Below are 16,546 nucleotides of genomic sequence, written 5' to 3' on the forward strand. Positions count from 1 at the left end.
TCTGACTATTTTTGCTGGCGTCACACTCCACCGCTCTGTCTGATTAATGCTGTTCCTGCACAGGGACTGGAGAGCTGCTTAAAGGGGCCGGATAATTACAACAGCCAGGTTCTCATTGAGGCCACCGTCATCGCTCTCACCAAGCTACAGCCTCTCCTCGATCAGGTGCAGTCACGTTGTGTGCTGGATTCAATTATTAAAACATCAGCAGTTATGTCAGTGTATAATGGGCCATTTGATGTAACGTGTTTGAAAAAGATTTTTGCAATTCCTTTTGGTGATGCAGAAATGACACTTCACTCATTAATAGCTTTGTGTGTGCTTGTGATCTGCAGGATTCTCCCATGCATAAAGCTCTGTTCTGGGTGGCTGTGGCTGTACTTCAGTTGGATGAAGTGAATCTGTACTCGGCCGGTACAGCCCTCCTGGAGCAGAACCTGCATACACTGGACAGCCTCCGGGTGTTTAATGATAAGGTGTCAGACTGAAATTCACATTTAGACAAGCACAGAGTTATACATGTTTATATTCTTAATAATATTATTATACTATACAAAGTGGTGCTAGTGGTGGATCTAGTGGTTGGGGCCTAAAGGTGCACTATGTAGTATATATTTTGTTCAGTTGAGCTCAAATGATTCCAACTATTTGTAAATTGTGAGAAAATTGCTATTTTAACCAAGGAGCCGGGACATCTGAAGGAGTTGCCTGTCAATTGCGTCATATCTGCGTTATCCTCGGTTTCTGGTTTTATTTTACAGAAGCGCTTTGCTCTTAGCAGTGTGCAACAAGTGTCACAGCGGCCACAGGGTGAACACACAGAGTAACGTCATAACATAACTTTAAGCACACTTAAATGTATCTAATATGATAAACAGAGCTGCGTTACCTCATACTCATTACTGGAAAAGTGGAAATGGCGGCTGTGTCCCATCATAATAAAAGTCCTGGTTCTCACGAGCCGTGTGTTTGCATAACAATCACTCCAGCGGCCTTTCTTAGCTCCCTCAACATTCGGTCCTGCAATGCTTCATACTACAGTAACGTTAATAATCACATCCATCAACATGATTTCTGCCCGAGTCCTATCCCAATTCTTTTCCACCGGCTGTGAGGTGAAGATCACATGTCCCAAGATTCTGAGCTCAAACTTGGCGTCATCACACTATGCCTTTGTTTTGAATGGGCAACCTATAGTCTAGCGGACGGAAAAGTTGCATAGTTTAGCTTTAATCCAAGGAAGTTTAGGGTGTGGCAAGATCTTCAAGCTCCACCCCTTGTTTCCACACTGTTGGATGTCAAGCTCCACCCTTTTGCTCTGTAGCAGCCTCGCAGAAAATCAAGACAAGCCGGACATATGCTGTGTGGTTTTTGTAAGATTTGGGCCGATTTCTGAGTCATACAACTTTTGGTTGTCCTTTTTTTGTTTTTTAGTCTGGCCAAATTTCAGCTTTATAATGTGGCTTTTGTCATGTAGTGTACAGGGGAAAATGAGTGGTGATTACCCTCTCCCGACTGGCAATCGCATAGTTGGATGAGTTCCTTACATGTCAGACGTGTTGGTGGTCCCTCGTGAGGGTATCACACTTTTGAATCAGAGCTACGAACTGATTGCCCTAAACTCCGAAAAAAGTTTTTCCTTTACTACGCCTGTGCAAAAACATTAATTTATTGGGCCTATAATTTATTGTATAATAGTCCTCTCTTTTTTTCATAATTTAGAATGAGGAGTAATCTCATTAATCAATCTAATCTTTTTATTATCCTTACAGCACATCGGCTATTTGGAATTGTTCTATTATGGGACAAATTAATTATAATATTTTAATAATAAAAGCACCCTGATAATAAGTACTTAAACTTAATACATTCATTGTAAATTCCAAATCCTCTTGATATCACTGATATCTGCTTATTGCATATGTCACACGTATACTGTGAGCAGTCAAGTCACAGCTTGACGATCGGATCGGACCATTTAGGATGAGCACATAAATTATAAACTTTGGGATTACTTCAAATGTGATCTACTCGCACAGTGACACTGTGGTTTCAGCAGTGTTTTTGTGTGTATGCCTGGCTGTAGAATGTATTACAGTGTAATAACTCAAAGCAGTTGTCTTTATAAAAAATCTTCATCTCTTTATAGAGTCCTGAGGAGGTCTTCATGGAGATCCGGAAGCCACTAGAATGGCACTGTAAACAAATGGACCATTTTGTGGGACTCAACTTTGCCTCCAACTTTAACTTTGCATTAGTGGGGCACTTACTCAAAGGTAATGATTAGGATTACCTATGACCTTATTTTTGAAACACAGAAGCTCTTTTCTGTGAATATGCGAGACCACAGTCATTAGGTGGTAAATTACTAAAAGAATAGCAATGTGCAGTAAACCATAAAATATGTGCTACAAACTAGCATGATTGTAATGATAAATTATAATATGATAAATGCATATAGTGTGCAATATCAAGTAGCAAAAATAACTGGAAGTGGATGACACAGGAAGCGTCGCACATTCAAAATGAGGTGGATAGGGACAGGGAACTGGCCCTCTGTTTCAATGGTTTATAAGGATACTACTACTACTACTACTAATAATAATAATAATAATGAATCTTATTCAACATGCATATTTTATTTTATTTATTATTATTAATATTATTATTTTTCATAATCTGACTTAAATATCTAATTCAAAGCTTACTTGGGCCAGTGTTTTCAGTGGGTTAATAATAATATTATTATTTAAAAAATTATATTTAAAAATTATTACTAATCTATGCTATTGGACTAATGCATTACTGATGTCAATATATATGTATCAACAGACTAATTCATGTATTCAGAGGTTTTAGCGATTGTTAACATAATCCATTTGATGTTAATCAGTCAAATGTCTTTCTTCTCTCCGGTTCCTAATCTTTGTCCTTTCTTCTTGTAGGATACAGACATCCTTCTTCCACCACGGTGGCTCGGACGGTCCGTATCCTTCATACGCTCCTGGCCCTGGTGGGAAAACATCGCAGCTGTGACAAGTTTGAGGTGAACACACAGAGCGTGGCCTATCTGGCAGGTAAGTTAAAACCAACACAACCTTAACCATTCACAACCCGTATTTTGTATTTATATTCTGATGAAAACGTCTAAAATAAAGCATAGCATCAGTTCTTGCAGGTCACGTTAGTCAAGCTCGCATCAGCTGAGTGTCAGCTGATCACGTCTACCTATAGGAGTATGACGTCAATCACAGCATACATATACAAGCTCTTTCAGAATTATCAGCTGCTATCGCATTTCTCCAGAGCTCATTTACCCTCCTCCATCCCCAGCTCCTCCTCTCGTCCATTCAGGATTTGGCATCTTGATTTCCCTTGAATCAGACTAAATTCTCAAATTATTTTGTACATTAATCGACAATAATGATATCTGCAGTACTGTTTACCCTAAGGGGGGTTATTGCTGCTTTCCCTATTCTTATCCATGCTAGGCTGCATGGATGAGCAGGGAGTTATGACCAGAACAGATCTAAACCGCCAATACAAACTGTACGCTAATAGTCAATCAATCATCTTTGATGATAGTGGTCCTGACAGAAGTGGATATTTGTTTCAGCTTTGCTCACAGTATCTGAGGAGGTGAGGAGCCGCTGCAGTCTAAAGCACAGAAAGTCATTGCTGCTTTCAGAAGTTACCATGGAGAACTTTCCAATGGACACATTCACAGTGTTCGAAACGGAACCTGAATGCAGGTAAGAACATTTCTTTTTGAATTTCCCATTTTCCTTCTAGTATATACTTGCCTTTCTAAACATACTGTATTAAGTTTTTTTTTTTTAACTTTTGTTTGTTGATTCACACACTCTTAAGTGTCAGACTATTGCGTGAAAACCAGCCCTGGGCTTCTCCAAAAGTGTCAGAGCGCAGCCTTGCACCTCCGTACTCTGCCATGGGGCAGACCAGCCTTCGCCCACGCAAATCCATGAGCGTGGACATGGGCCAGCCGTCGCAGGCCAATGCAAAGAAACTACTGGGTATGAGTGGCTTCATTCTTTTAAATTGGCTTTTGAGCAGGCTGCAGCTTTACTTTAACTTTATATTTGTTTTCATGTTTATTTTAGGAACTAGAAAGAGTTTTGATCACCTAATATCGGACTCGAAAGCCCCAAAGAGACCAGACATGGAGTCGGGCATCACTACGCCTCCAAAAATGAGAAGGGTTTCTGAAAATGACTATGAGATCGGTGAGTTTTTCTGCACTTACCAATCAAATTTGTGATCTGTCAGTGAGAAATGAGAGAGAGTAAAAAGAGAGAATAATTTTAGTTACCGCTAATAACTGTTCTTTATTCCAGAAACCCAGCGAATAGCCAACTCCCATTTACGCAAAGTGTCCGTGTCCGAGTCCAACGTCCTTCTGGATGAGAACGTCCTGACGGACCCGAAGATCCAGACGCTGCTCCTCACTGTACTGGTGTGTGCTCCATTATCTTTTCCTTTGCACTTGATCTATTGATTTAAATCCTCTTGCAGGTGAAATGAAATTTGAAATCATAGAATGTTTTTGCAGTTTCTTTTTGTAGCACAATAAATTTGAATAAAGATGAATCATTTTCTTTTTCCAGCTATATGATGTTTATTACACTTTGTTCTGTAGTGTAGAAAAGTGTTTTTATTTATTTATTGCAGGCTACATTGGTGAAATACACTACGGATGAGTTTCATCAACGGATCCTGTACGAGTATTTGGCTGAGGCCAGTGTGGTCTTCCCCAAGGTTTTTCCTGTAGTGTAAGTCTCTACCATATTATATATATATATATATCAACACATCGCTCAGTCAAGATCAGTTTGTTGGTTTCCAATGCTAAAGGCATTTCACAAGATTGATAGTTAAATGCTACATTTTTCAGTGAATGGGATGCTATTGAAACTTACGGAGAATGGGGAAAAAAGCAGGGGTTATGCAGATCTGTTTTCCTTGAGCCAAGATGAAATTGTTTTTTTTTTATTTGTTTTTGGGGTAAAATTATTCAACAGGATGGAATGTTTTAAAAGTAGTATTATTTTCATGTTAACTAATATTAACTAACAAGGAGCAATACATTTGTTACAGTATTTATTAAAATTTGTTAACTTTAGTTAGCTAAAAAACAGCTCATGTTTTTTTGTGTTAGTTCTCAGTGCATTAACTAATGTTAATGAAAACAACTCGATTTTAATAACGTATCAGTAAATGTTACATAACATTAACAAAGATTTATAAATGCCGTAGAAGTATCGTTCATTCTTTGTTCGTGTTAACTGAAGTAGTTAAAGGGTTGTCATTAAATGTCATTAATGACTCACCCTAATGTCGTTCCACACCGTAAGACCTTCGTTCATCTTCAGAACACAGTTTAAGATATGTCATATTTAGTCCGAGAGCGTATTCAAGTGTATGCACACTATACTGTCCATGTCCAGAAAGGGAATAAAAACATCATCAAAGTAGTCCATATGTGACATCAGTTAGTTCATTAAAATCTCTTAAAGCATCGAAAATACATTTTGGTCCAAAAATAACAAAAACTGTTTTCAGCAGTTTGGCATGCGATCCAAAGCTGATTCATGACCGTCTGAATCTTTATTTGAGGTTTGAAAACAAAGAGAAGATTGATGCTGAATAAAGTTGTAGTTTTTGTGATATTTGGACCAAAATGTATTTTCGATGCCTCAAGAGATTCTAATTAACCAACTGATGTCACATATGGACTACTTTGATGATGTTTTTATTCCCTTTCTGGACATGGACAGTATAGTGTGCGTACACTTGGATACGCTCTCGGACTAAATATAAAATATCTTAAACTGTGTTCTGAAGATGAACGGAGGTCTTACGGGTGTTGAACGGCATTAGGATGAGTCATTAATTACATCAATTTCATTTTTGGGGGAACTAACCCTTTAACTAATGTTAATTAATGAAGCCTTATTGTAGTGTCACCAAAAAAGTTTAAAATATAATATTATATAATTTAATATTTTTAAATATAAATGCTATAAATAAAAACATTTAATAATATTTATTTATTTGAAAACTTTGTAAAATAAATTTGTTTATATATTCTCTCAATTAATTTGTTCATAAATTACTTACATAAGAGGATCTGTTTTTCAAAGATCCTCTTATGCTCACCAAGGCTTTATTTATTTTGGTGAAAAATACTGTAAAAACTGTAATATTGTGAAATTTTATTGTAATTTAAAATTACTGTGATAGATAGATAGATAGATAGATAGATAGATAGATAGATAGATAGATAGATAGATAGATAGATAGATAGATAGATAGATAGATAGATAGATAGATAGATAGATAGATAGATAGATAGATAGATAGATAGATAGATAGATAGATAAAAATGTAATTAATTTATGTGATGGCAAATCTGAATTTTCAGCAGCCATTGAATTATTTAAAGAATGTAAATTTCAATTGTACAGCATTTATTTGAAATAGAAATATTTTGTCACAGTATAAATGTCTTTTCTGTCACTTTTGTTTAATTTAATGCATCCTTGCTGAATAAAAATGTTAATTTGTGTGTAATTGGAAGTGTTTATAAATACACTAGTTTTGGAAACAATACCACATTTTTTTGTTAATGCCTGAGGTTAATTTATCTTGAAATATGTATTTAATGAAAGTGTCATTACTGTAATTACAGCCACATCATGATTCATAGTTTGTCACTATAATCACAGAGATGCATACACATAATCACTGGGATGCACTCCCATGGGTGTATGTGGCCTGAGTAATACATATAAAAACACCTACTTGCCTATTGAGTACCATAAGAAAATATTTGTACTGCACCTGCACCTACCTAGCAATAAGCTTTTCAGATCCCCTTAGATAATCTTCAGGCATTAGATACATTATGATAATTATCTTGTTAATTGTATATTTTGAATTGACCCTGAAGTGTAACATTATTTTCACTCGTGTCATTTTTGTCATAGCCACAACCTGTTGGACTCCAAGTTAAGCACCGTCCTGTCCATGTGCCAGGACCCCAACCTCCTGAACCCCGTCCATGGCATCATTCAGAATGTGGTCTATCATGAGGAGTCTCCCCCTCAATACCAGCCGTCCTGCTTGCAGAGTAAAGTCTAGTGCCAATCTCTCCTATCATTTTATTAACATTCAGATTTCTTGGCAGATGTTTTCTTAATTATCTAAAGAGTAGGGCTCTCAACCTAATGCTTTTATGCTGTTAGTTATTATTGAATCGATTAAATATGCATATAATTCCTAAAAAACTTCCTTTACAACCCTTGTTTAGGAGGAGTTTTTTCCACATAAAACATCTTGTATAGTGTGACTTTGGTAACACTTTATTTTGATAGTCCACTTTAGACATTCTACTAACTATAAGTAACTTTGCAACTACATGTCAACTAACTATATTGTCTGATTAATATTTACTAAAACTTTATTTTGTTGGTCCCCCAATAGACATTGTACTGACTATAAGTAACTTGGCAATTACAATTCAACTTATTCTACTAACGCTAACACCTAACCATTACCTACCAGCCTACTGAAAGTTTACTAATACTCTAAGAGTTAGGTGACATGTAGTTGAAAATGTACTTATAGTTAGTAGAATGTTTAAAGTGGACTATCGAAATAAAGTATAACCATTACTTTACCTTCAGATTTCTGACCAATTCCCCTTGTTTTTCTTTGACTCTTCATCACTCTCTTGCTGTCCGGTGCTGTCACTTCTGTCTGTCTCTTTTAGGCTTCGGTTTCAACGGCCTTTGGAGGTTTGCCGGGCCCTTCTCTAAGGTATGATTAACTGCTCCCATAAACACTTTTCATTTTCCAACAGAGTGCAGTGAAGAAATTGTGTTCTGCGGTCTCTCTGCAGATTACTAGATTTATTGACCAAAACGGCTTTCCCAAACATCTCCCGCACCCATCCGGTGTCTCCGGTCACTTACTCTCCCACAGTTCTGCTGTGCGGTTTAAGAAGGCATAAATGACAGGGATGTATTGCTTATGTATCCCTTGCTGAAGGAAGTGTTTTCCCACTTTCATGGCTCAGCAATAATGATTGGTTTCCTCTAGCCTTGTCGTAATGCAGGTTTTTACTTGCTCTGCCAATATTTTCACTGTAACGTGTTACAATATTTAAATTATTATATTATGACTTGGAAATACAATTACTTTTATATAAATTAGATTGGAACACATTTTTGTGTTAAAAAAATATATTTTTCTTCACAATATTTTCTAATAGCCTTGTCAGCCAGTATTTTTACTTACCAATTTTCACTGTTTTGTGTTATAATATTTTGATTATTTGATTAATTATTTTTATTCATATAAATCATTTTTTATCAGTTAAGTCTATTTTAATTATATGAAAATAAAGCATGTGTCCTGGAAAAATATTAGTTTTTTCATTATTTTTATAGCTTTGTCAGACCACAATTTTTTTTAATCTTAAGATTTACTTGCCCTGCCAATATTTTTACTGACTTAAGTTCACAACAGAACTATAATAATAATAATAATTAATAATAATTTGTTACATTTATATAGCGCTTTTCAAGGCACACAAAGCGATTTACATAGATGGGGGGAATTAATTTTATTATATAAAATGTATTATATAAATTATAGTGTGTTATTATAATTATAATCTAATTATTTTTAGTAACATATTTTTATGTACTAGATATAAACATACATTTTTCATTAAATTAACTTTCCTATACAAAAAAATACTGTTTTTAATATCCTGTCATACCTGTAATTATGCAACTTAGTTATACTTAGTTTAAATAAAGACAGTTATAAATTCATAAATGGACTTTTGCTTAAATAATGTAATGTAATGCATTGCAGAACAAAACAAAAAACAACTGATCAACACAGTCAGACTGATGATGGAACCTGATTGTTGGAATTAATGAACATAATCACTGGCCCAATAGTGCAAGTTAGTTCCGTCAACTGGCCCAAAAATATCCCACACTGGCCCTGTCATACTTACATTTACATTTATGCATTAAGCAGACGCTTTTATCCAAAGCGACTTACAACTCAGGAGTACAGGAAGCGATCCGTCAAGAAGAGGCAAAGAAAACACAAAGCGTGCCCTATACTACTCAGAGTAGCAAAAACCAGAAAAGGGAAGAAGAGAAATAGAGGAGGAAGAGGGTTTATATAAATATATACCCTCTTCCTCCTCTATTTCTCTTCTCTTCTTCCCTTTATTTATTTATTTATTTTTTATGATAAGATTAAGTGCTCATGGAAGAGATGAATTCCTAATTACATTCCTTATTTGTCTTATTACCTGTCATACTTATTGTTGAATAAGTATGACAGGTATGACTTTTTACCTGTCATACTTATTGTTGAACCCTGACCTTAACATTTCTTGAATGTTGTTGACAGTCAATAAGGGGTAGAATCATTCCTGCTTGTTTTGACCTCAGGAATCCTAAAGATCTAGGTTGTTTCAGTCATTGCTGTTTGTCACTATTGCTATTGTTCAAATTTATTGTATAGTGTTACGTTTCTGATTAATCAAACTTATGATCAGTGATGGAATGGGTGAAAATGTCCCTCAGATTTACATGTGCCATATCTAACGACCAAATACGATAATGCTAAATGAATATTAAACGCAGCTGCTTTTACTCTCCCCAACAGCAAACCCAAATTCCAGACTATGCCGAGCTCGTGGTTAAATTCCTAGATGCTTTGATTGACACCTACCTTCCTGGCATTGAGGAAGAAGGAGGGGAGGAGTCACTGCGCACGCCCACCTCTCCGTATCCGCCCACCGTCCAAAGTCAGCTCAGCATCACGGCCAACCTCAACCTCTCCAACTCCATGACGTCCCTCGCCACCTCGCAGCACTCACCAGGTCAGTGCTCACTTCCTGCGTTGTGCGCACACTCATTGGCTAATACACACGTGTAGAAGCAAATTAGTCAGTAGTCACTCGCTCACCTTCACACATCGCATCGCACTCTTCCCGAGCTACTCACACCTGCTCACATTAGCGTGATTAGCGAGCTGCGAGTAACGCTAACACGTGTAATGTCATTGCAACTTTCCCTAGCATTAAAGAATAACACAGTAACAGCTGTAGTCACGCTGCTGTTTGGAACCGCAGTCGTCAGCGCTTTTCTGTCTGCTTTCAGAGCTAAAAGTGTCGCCAGTTTATCTGCTATATGTGTAAGATTAGGCGGTGCAGGGCTTTGACAGTGGTTGTGTGTGCATTTGACACCTTTGCTTTGCGTTTGTATCTTCATTAACCTCACTGCATTCTGTCTCCTTTTCATTGGGAATGTGCTGTCGGTTCAGAGGGCCCTATAGTTTATAGACGGTCCCCAACTCTCTCCCATCCACGAACCACAGAGGAGGTGCCACCGAAAACAGCTGGTACAAACCTAAACTATAGAGCTGTGTTGGGCAATTAATGTCCGGTTCTATAGTTTGCGAACTGTGGTAACTTATTTAAGTGCCTATTTCTTGTCTTTACTTTTTTTCAGTGGTGGCAGTGTGATACTATTCAGTTTAAATTTGGCCGTTAAAGGGTGTATATTTTCACAATGGGGTGGTATTTCTATGTGCACATATATGTAACAGAAATCATCCAGCAAGCACTTAAGTGAATGTCTAAATCGCATTCCTTCTCACTAATTTCTCCTTTTGATATCGATTTAATCTGCATTTTGAGCTAATATCAACTGCTTCTAGCTTCACTGTTTTAGCAGTACATTAAGAGTAAAATGCAGTCAGATATATCTAAGCTGCCATTTTTTTATTTTGATTTCCTGTTTCTTCCATTCATCTGTCCTTCCTGTCCTCTTTTGAGTTGTGAATGTGTCACTCATGTCTTTTTTTTTTTTCTTACTCTCTCTGTGTGAAGCCTGTCTGCCTTGCTCTAAGTCGGCTGTATTCCCACCTCACCTCGTCCTCCCAGGTACTCATCGACCTCAGTTGTGTGAAGAAAGCAGTTGTTGCCATTCGTAGTGTTTGAATTGTAAAGCTGCTGCTGGAGTCAGTAGTAGATGCAACTGTCAGATCAAAGCAAGAGGGGCTACTTTAACAGGAACTGAGAAAAGAGGTCAAAAGTGCCTGTTATTAACAAACACTTACATGCACAGCTGAGGACAGAACATTTGCAGTTTTAAAAGCGCCATTAAAGGCTTTTCACACTTGAAATTGGTAGGCCAGAGTGCCGCTTTGAACCCTTATTAACGATTGGTTACTTACTCTCTTCATTTATTAAAATGTATAGTTAATATAATTTTTTTAAATTATTAAAATGTATATTTATTTTATATTCTATGTATGTATTCATGTATGTATACATGTATGCATGCATACACGCACACGCACACACACACACACACACACACACACACACACACACACACACACACACACACACACACACACACACACACACACACACACACACACACACACACTGTCTGGCCAAAAAAAGTCACTGTTTGGATTTAAATAGGCAAATGCGCTTAAGAGTCTATGATTGGATCATTATTGCAGTGGATGTTTCTCGCATGTTATATGTTCGGCAACAGTTCTTCTAATCCTGATTGATGAGTCATTGTTCAAGAATCATTTTCACACGTGAATTGGTACCTCTGAGCCCAGACCTTAAAGGGATAGTTCACCCAATAATGTAAATTTGGCCAAGATTTACTCACCCTCAAGCAATCCTAGGTGTATATGACATTCTTCTTTCAGACGAATATTGAGTTAGCGTTTGTGTAAGTAAAATATACATATTTAAAACTTTACAGACGGTAATCTCTAACTTCCACTATCTGCCATACGCGTGTTCACGAGAGACTGGCGTTTGAGCGTATGATGTAGGACGCAGATGTAGCACAAGTAAAGAGATTCATTTCTCTCTTCTGCAGAATATTACATGATTGAAAAATATTAAGAATTTAAACAAATTATTTTACACAGGAAGAAGAAAATTAATGCAAGTTAAAGGATGTGAAGTTAGTTTAGTTGATATATAGAGAGAATTGAACATTTAAGCTCAGTAACCTTCTTTTTTAATAGTATTTATTTATTGATTTTAAAGCTTATTTGTATGTCTATATAGGCTATTTATATAAATTTGAACAAAGTGCCTATTAATGATTGATTAACTAAAATGATAAATGTGTAATTGATTAAGGAAATAATGTAAATTATATCTAAATAATTCTTAAATAATTATTATAATTAAGCATTGTTAAAAGCTGGGCACTTTAGTCTTTAAAAACCATTTGCTATGTCATAACGTTTAATTTGTAGAAACAGTGCGAGTGACTTTATTGCATCAGAAGTGTGTCACTTTACTTACAGCTGATTGGTCCAATTTCAGTTTGAGATCTCTTATCCAGAACATAACCTGCCCTTGTGTAGGTTAGCCATGGAGCGTAAGTTACTATGGCGATGAACACATCTAAAAGCCAAACCACTTTAATGGTACCTAAACCCCAGGATTTGCTTAAACTAAGCTTAAACATATCTGGCTAGCAAGCCAAACCGTCTTCATGGTATAGTCCCTTGGAGTATGGCCATGATGCATCTTCCTGCATAGTTTAAATCTAAACAGCAACTTTTTTCCCCATTTTATATTAAAGGCAGTTCACAATTAACTGTCTATTACAGAACTGCACATTTTTTATATACTTTTGAAGCCTCAATCCAGATTTAGCACAGAGGAAGGCAACAGAATACGCAGTTAACTGCCTTAAAAGTGTGAAATATAAAAATAAAAACATTAGCCCAGTTTCAAACCGTGTGAAAAGCCTTTGATAGTTTTGGATCATTTGAACCTATGAAAATATGAATGCTTATATAAACCTAATAATTTACATGAGAACAGCTGTGACATTTTAAGAGCACACTTATGTCTCTCACTTGTATCATGAATGCTCACAGGATCCCTACATGAGGCTTTCTCCTCAGAGTGATAATGTGGTGCACTGAGACACCTACTGATCAATGTGTGTATTTACAGCCAGACTCCATGCCAAAGCATGTCTGTAAAATCTGATGCTTTAGTTATTGTTTGAAAATATATCATTTTGTTTTACATTAGATACATTTCAATTAAGATTAAAACATTATTGTGAAGGTAATTGGTTTTAAATAGGAAATGCACGCATGGTTGCGGTTCAGTGATGTTACATAACATCTCTCTCCTGCAGGCATCGACAAAGAGAACGTTGAGATTTCTCCCACCTCGAGTCTCTCCAGCAGTGGGCGAACGCGACATGGGTCAGCCAGCCAGGTGCAGAAGCAGCGTAGTGCAGGCAGCTTCAAACGGCCAAGCATCAAAAAGATCGTCTGAGAAGATTCGAAGCGTTTCTACCTACTCCGCGGCCATCCTTCTTCTCCACGAATCCTTTTTGCTTTCCGTCGTCCAGATTAACAAGGTTCTTGCATTGAAGAACCGCTTGAGTGTTTGTTTGTTTTTCTACCAGTTGAAGCTTGCCACATACTTGCCTAACATTAAATGAACTAGTTCGGAGGATGCACTGAACTCCGTGTTGCACTCAACGTCAAAAATGTCTTGGGACTGACCACATTGAAATGCTAAACTCTTCGTTTTGCACAAACTCGAGATTATGTCCTCATCGATGTCTGAAAGAAACGCATACATGAGAAACTGATCTGATTAACCACTACAGCAAACAGTCGACCAACCGCGTGGAGTCTCGCAGGCTCATTACCTTGGCTTGGCATTCAGCCTTTTTCCATTTTAGTCCTGGACCCGCCTTGGGATGGACGAGTCCTGCCCTGATATCCACAGGCTTGAAATCTGGATTGTGATCCAGGTATATACACAGAAAGATTATATGTGTACTATACTATTGACGATAATAACGATCACTTGTTTTGGGTTCTTATTTTATCCATTGTGTGCCTTTGTCAGGGTTTTCAGCTGTGTATAGTTTGTAAAATAGGCAAGGCCTTGCTAAGGAAGGGAAAACAGGTACTAATTATGAAAACGTGTCGCGGCTTTAACATTTAGCCTACCATATTGTTCATACATCGCTACAGTATAAACAGTACCATGTGACCAAGAAATATGAGAGTATCATATTGCAGCGTCTAAATATTTATTCTGTAAATGTAGATAATCCTCTCTGAGATCACATGAAGATTTGCGTTGCGACCGTTATATCATCAGTCGTCGAAAAACGGAGTAGGCCTATCCGTATATTTTCCCAAAATGCACAAATCAAGCACGACAAATTGGCATTAATATTCATTGTCTCTCTGCAGTGCAATATGTTCTTTTTTATTTGTTTCTTTGAACACTATGTATGTGTACAAATTGCACATGATTAAAGTGTATCCGTGCACACTTTTACTTTGCCCTGTTCCCGTCTCACTAACGGCTCACACACGGCACAGAAATCCTAATGCCACACACACGCTGACATAGTAACATTGCACCAAAGACTAGTTTGCAATATTGTGAGGGGAAACTGTTGTGAACTCCATTTTGTATATTTTTTTTTATGTCCGTCTCTGTCTATGTTGTATGCCTTAAAATGATTTCTTCCATGCAGTTCTCACTAACTTTGTAACAATGTTTTTTGGCATTTAATTTAGTTTTCTAACTTGGCACCTAACCAGTGAATCGCAAAGTTAAACAATTGTGCCATTTGTGTTTGAATTAAGATGTCATTAGCAGGGCTTCACGATTTATGTAACGTACAATGGCCGTCAAAATTGAAGTGGCCGATTTTTTTTTGTGTGTGTGTGTGTGTGTGTGTGTGCAATATTATTTTTTTGTCATTAATACGTCGATCTGCAAATTAACAAGCAGGAGATGGTAGTGTAACAAACTCAAAGTACATTTGTTTGCTCTAAAGGGAAACTTGTATTACTAAAGAAGGGTACCTGCCAAATGTTTGATGATGGAATATTTATGCCTAATTTTAATTTTATGTTTTTTGAAAAGATTGCTTTGAAATACACGAGTACCAGATGTTTCACACTTAAAACTGGGACCAAATCAGTGTCACTTTTCCATTTTATTTGTAGATTTATTTTTACATTTATTGTTTGTTTTACAGCCGTACTCCTGCAGATCCAAAAAAAAATTACATTCATCCTGGCTTGTGGTTATTTTAGGGCACTAAGCAAATTTCAGATTGGTGTTTTATGATCAAATTTAAAACTTGAAATGTTTATTCTTGCTTTACATGTCGTAATGGTGTATTTCACATCAATCCATGTCCAATTAACCTTTTTTTAATGCGAATTGAAAATATGAAGGAACATAAATGACCCAATTGAGTGTTTGAACTGTAAGATTTGCGTCCATTACTCTGAATGACAATAATATAACTCCTTTCTCTTGAATCTTAGATGTTGCATTGCTAGTACCAATCTAAAACTGACCTAATCTGATATTTCAATACTTTAGGACAATAATGAAGGCACAGTCTTGACTGCCATGACAGCAGTTAGACACATGACATGCCCCTAAGCCTTTTAAATTGCATATGTCTTATGTACTCATCATAAACAGACTTAAAAGTGGTTTATTTTATATAATTCAAGATGTGTTTGTCTGATGCATTTGCCAGATTTTTAATTGCATTGGTCATCTGTAAACAATGTATCTTGTCACCTGTAAATATGTTTGTGTAAAATTGGAAGGTATATAAATACAAGTGTAAATATATGTGATATTGTATTACTTGCTTTTTTGTAAAGCGGTTAGTTGCTGTACATGTATAACATGGCAATTTAATTATACCAGTGTTCGTAATAAAAGTTTCCCTCAACCCTGTTAATGTGCTGTTCAACATGTACATTTTTTTTATTTATTTTTTGTACTTCTCTCTAGATTTTATTAAAGGCAAAAAAAAAGTAGTTTAAAGGCCAAAAATATATACCTGCATCGGCTGTTTATCACATTGGAAACCTGAAATCTTTTTGAACACACAAAGTTTTGGTGATTTTTGAAGTTTTAATGGTTTTGTATTGAAAAATGTTTCTGAAAACTCATTTTTAGGGCAAGGTAAGGAAATCTAAATGCAGAAAATACTCCATTTACAGAACTAACAGTTAAGTTTAGTTTTGTAATATTTCTATTCATCCTAAATATATGTAAAAACAAAAGTACAACTTCTCTGTTGCATTTGATTCAAAATACATTGATTCAAAATTAATTAGTTTAAAAACAGCTCTGTTAATCCAAATAAATGCAAACACCAAAAAGAATTAGGTGGCTTAGAAACTATTTTCCCCATATGATTTTTAATATAGTTTAAATGACATTTATATTAGATACTGTGCAAGTTCAGCATTTAAGGTTGTCACAATCACATTTTTTGCCTTTTCCCAAGTGTACTTATTATTCCATAATTTGTCAATTAATAAGAGGCCATAACGTGTGCGTATAATAATTATACAATAATATTGTTTAAACCCTTTTAAAAGTACTTTTAGATTGTAGCACACTGATTGACGGGTC

General features: G+C 36.2%; 1 protein-coding gene across 2 annotated transcripts in view; it reads left to right on the plus strand.

Annotated features, from left to right (window-relative positions):
• The window catches only part of nf1a (neurofibromin 1a), a 98,564-nt gene extending 82,701 nt beyond the window's left edge, over positions 1 to 15,863 (plus strand). The window contains exons 45-59 of one of the 2 annotated variants that reach the window (XM_067450476.1): positions 64 to 165; positions 336 to 476; positions 2,150 to 2,276; positions 2,946 to 3,077; positions 3,617 to 3,752; positions 3,871 to 4,034; positions 4,122 to 4,244; positions 4,356 to 4,474; positions 4,690 to 4,790; positions 7,008 to 7,150; positions 7,793 to 7,839; positions 9,718 to 9,934; positions 10,378 to 10,455; positions 10,946 to 10,999; positions 13,257 to 15,863. In XM_067450476.1, coding sequence (XP_067306577.1) covers positions 64 to 165; positions 336 to 476; positions 2,150 to 2,276; positions 2,946 to 3,077; positions 3,617 to 3,752; positions 3,871 to 4,034; positions 4,122 to 4,244; positions 4,356 to 4,474; positions 4,690 to 4,790; positions 7,008 to 7,150; positions 7,793 to 7,839; positions 9,718 to 9,934; positions 10,378 to 10,455; positions 10,946 to 10,999; positions 13,257 to 13,399 — 1,827 coding nt within the window. In that variant the 3' untranslated portion in view covers positions 13,400 to 15,863. The remainder of the gene's footprint in view (positions 1 to 63; positions 166 to 335; positions 477 to 2,149; positions 2,277 to 2,945; positions 3,078 to 3,616; positions 3,753 to 3,870; positions 4,035 to 4,121; positions 4,245 to 4,355; positions 4,475 to 4,689; positions 4,791 to 7,007; positions 7,151 to 7,792; positions 7,840 to 9,717; positions 9,935 to 10,377; positions 10,456 to 10,945; positions 11,000 to 13,256) is intronic. The other variant, XM_067450477.1, reaches the window with a different exon arrangement.
• The last annotated feature ends 683 nt before the right edge of the window (positions 15,864 to 16,546 follow it).

This window comes from Pseudorasbora parva, chromosome 8 (assembly GCF_024679245.1).
Source record: "Pseudorasbora parva isolate DD20220531a chromosome 8, ASM2467924v1, whole genome shotgun sequence".
Taxonomy (NCBI): domain Eukaryota; kingdom Metazoa; phylum Chordata; class Actinopteri; order Cypriniformes; family Gobionidae; genus Pseudorasbora; species Pseudorasbora parva.